The following is a 1,332-nucleotide window of genomic DNA, read 5'->3' as shown; positions in this document are numbered from 1 at the left end:
CTGGCTTTACGTTTTTAATAGAGGAATTTATTGTTTTTAAATGCAGACTGCAGAATAGTTGTAGAAGTTGTTTTTTGTTTTTCTTTTCCAAAATGTATCAGGTTCTAAGTCTGAATATGTGATTCATGTACATCGTAACGTTGACCCTATGCTACAGGTATTCTGTGCCTTATTAAACAACTGCAGAGGGCCGGGCACAGTGGCTCAGGCCTGTAATCCCAGCACTTTAGGAGGCCGAGGCAGGTGGATCACCTGAGGTCAGGAGTTCAAGACTAGCCAGGCCAACATGGTGAAACCTGTCTCTACTAACAATAAAAAAAAAATCAACCAGGTGCTGTGGCAGGCGCCTGTAATCCCAGCTACTCGGGAGGTTAAGGCAGAATTACTTAAGCCTGGGAGGCAGAGGTTGCAGTGAGCCAAGATTGCACCACTGCACTCCAGCCTGGGTGACAGAGTGAGACACCATCTCAAAAAAATAAAAATAAAAAATTTAAAAAATAAAATAAACAACTGCAGAGGGGATGCTGACACCAGAATGTTGTTATAAAATATTCATGCCAGAAACAAGAACAGAGCAGCATTCAGCAAAAGAGGAGTTCCAAGTCCTTTCGCTGCTGGAAGGTCCACACGCTCACCCAGATCCTATCAGACAGAAGGCCCTCTGCACTCCTTAACGGACCACCGCAATGGCCGTGTCCAGCCCAGCAGGCTGAAATCAAAGTCTAGTTTACTGAAGAAATCCCTTGGGTTTCAAGATTCTGTTAACACATGGTAACAAACATCTAAATAAAAACTGAAAAATGTGGTGTCGTGACATTTATCTTTAGGAAAATAAACAGATATTCAGCATCATCCATACAACTTGCCATCTTTGCTCTGGATCTCTGCTATCAAAGGAATGAAATATGTTTTAAAAACTGGATATATAATAGGTTCTAGCAAAAGGCTTAAAAACAAGCAAAACTGAGCGACAACTCTGGTAACATGACCCTGGAGCCCATTGCTTTACAGAGAAACAAATTTCCCCCGCACCTGTAAGACACTAGTATCAAACTACATTTCCAGAGAGCGCTTTCCCAAAGTTAGGATTCTGAATAATGCCATTCTACATAAATACTACATAGATTTTAACAGAGAAATGACTGCATCCTCTGCTCTATGGCCTGAGAAAAGGTGTTAATTAGAAAAAGTTAAAAAGTGGTCCCTGGCCTGCGCCAGCCGGGCGCGGTGGCGCACGCCCATAATCCCAGCACTTTGGGAGGCCGAGGCGGGTGGATCACGAGGTCAGGAGATCAAGACCATCCTGGCTAACACAGTGAAACCCCGTCTCTA

General features: G+C 43.5%; 1 protein-coding gene across 1 annotated transcript in view; it reads right to left on the bottom strand.

Annotated features, from left to right (window-relative positions):
* Positions 1-1,156: 1,156 nt before the first annotated feature.
* Positions 1,157-1,332, bottom strand: part of ATP6V0A2 (ATPase, H+ transporting, lysosomal V0 subunit a2) — a 56,045-nt gene continuing 55,869 nt past the window's right edge. Inside the window, exon 20 of the mRNA XM_011988889.1 lies at positions 1,157-1,163. Coding sequence (XP_011844279.1) covers positions 1,157-1,163 — 7 coding nt within the window. The remainder of the gene's footprint in view (positions 1,164-1,332) is intronic.

This window comes from Mandrillus leucophaeus, unplaced genomic scaffold, assembly GCF_000951045.1.
Source record: "Mandrillus leucophaeus isolate KB7577 unplaced genomic scaffold, Mleu.le_1.0 Scaffold34, whole genome shotgun sequence".
Lineage (NCBI taxonomy): Eukaryota > Metazoa > Chordata > Mammalia > Primates > Cercopithecidae > Mandrillus > Mandrillus leucophaeus.
This window is presented reverse-complemented; position numbering and strand designations above follow the sequence as displayed.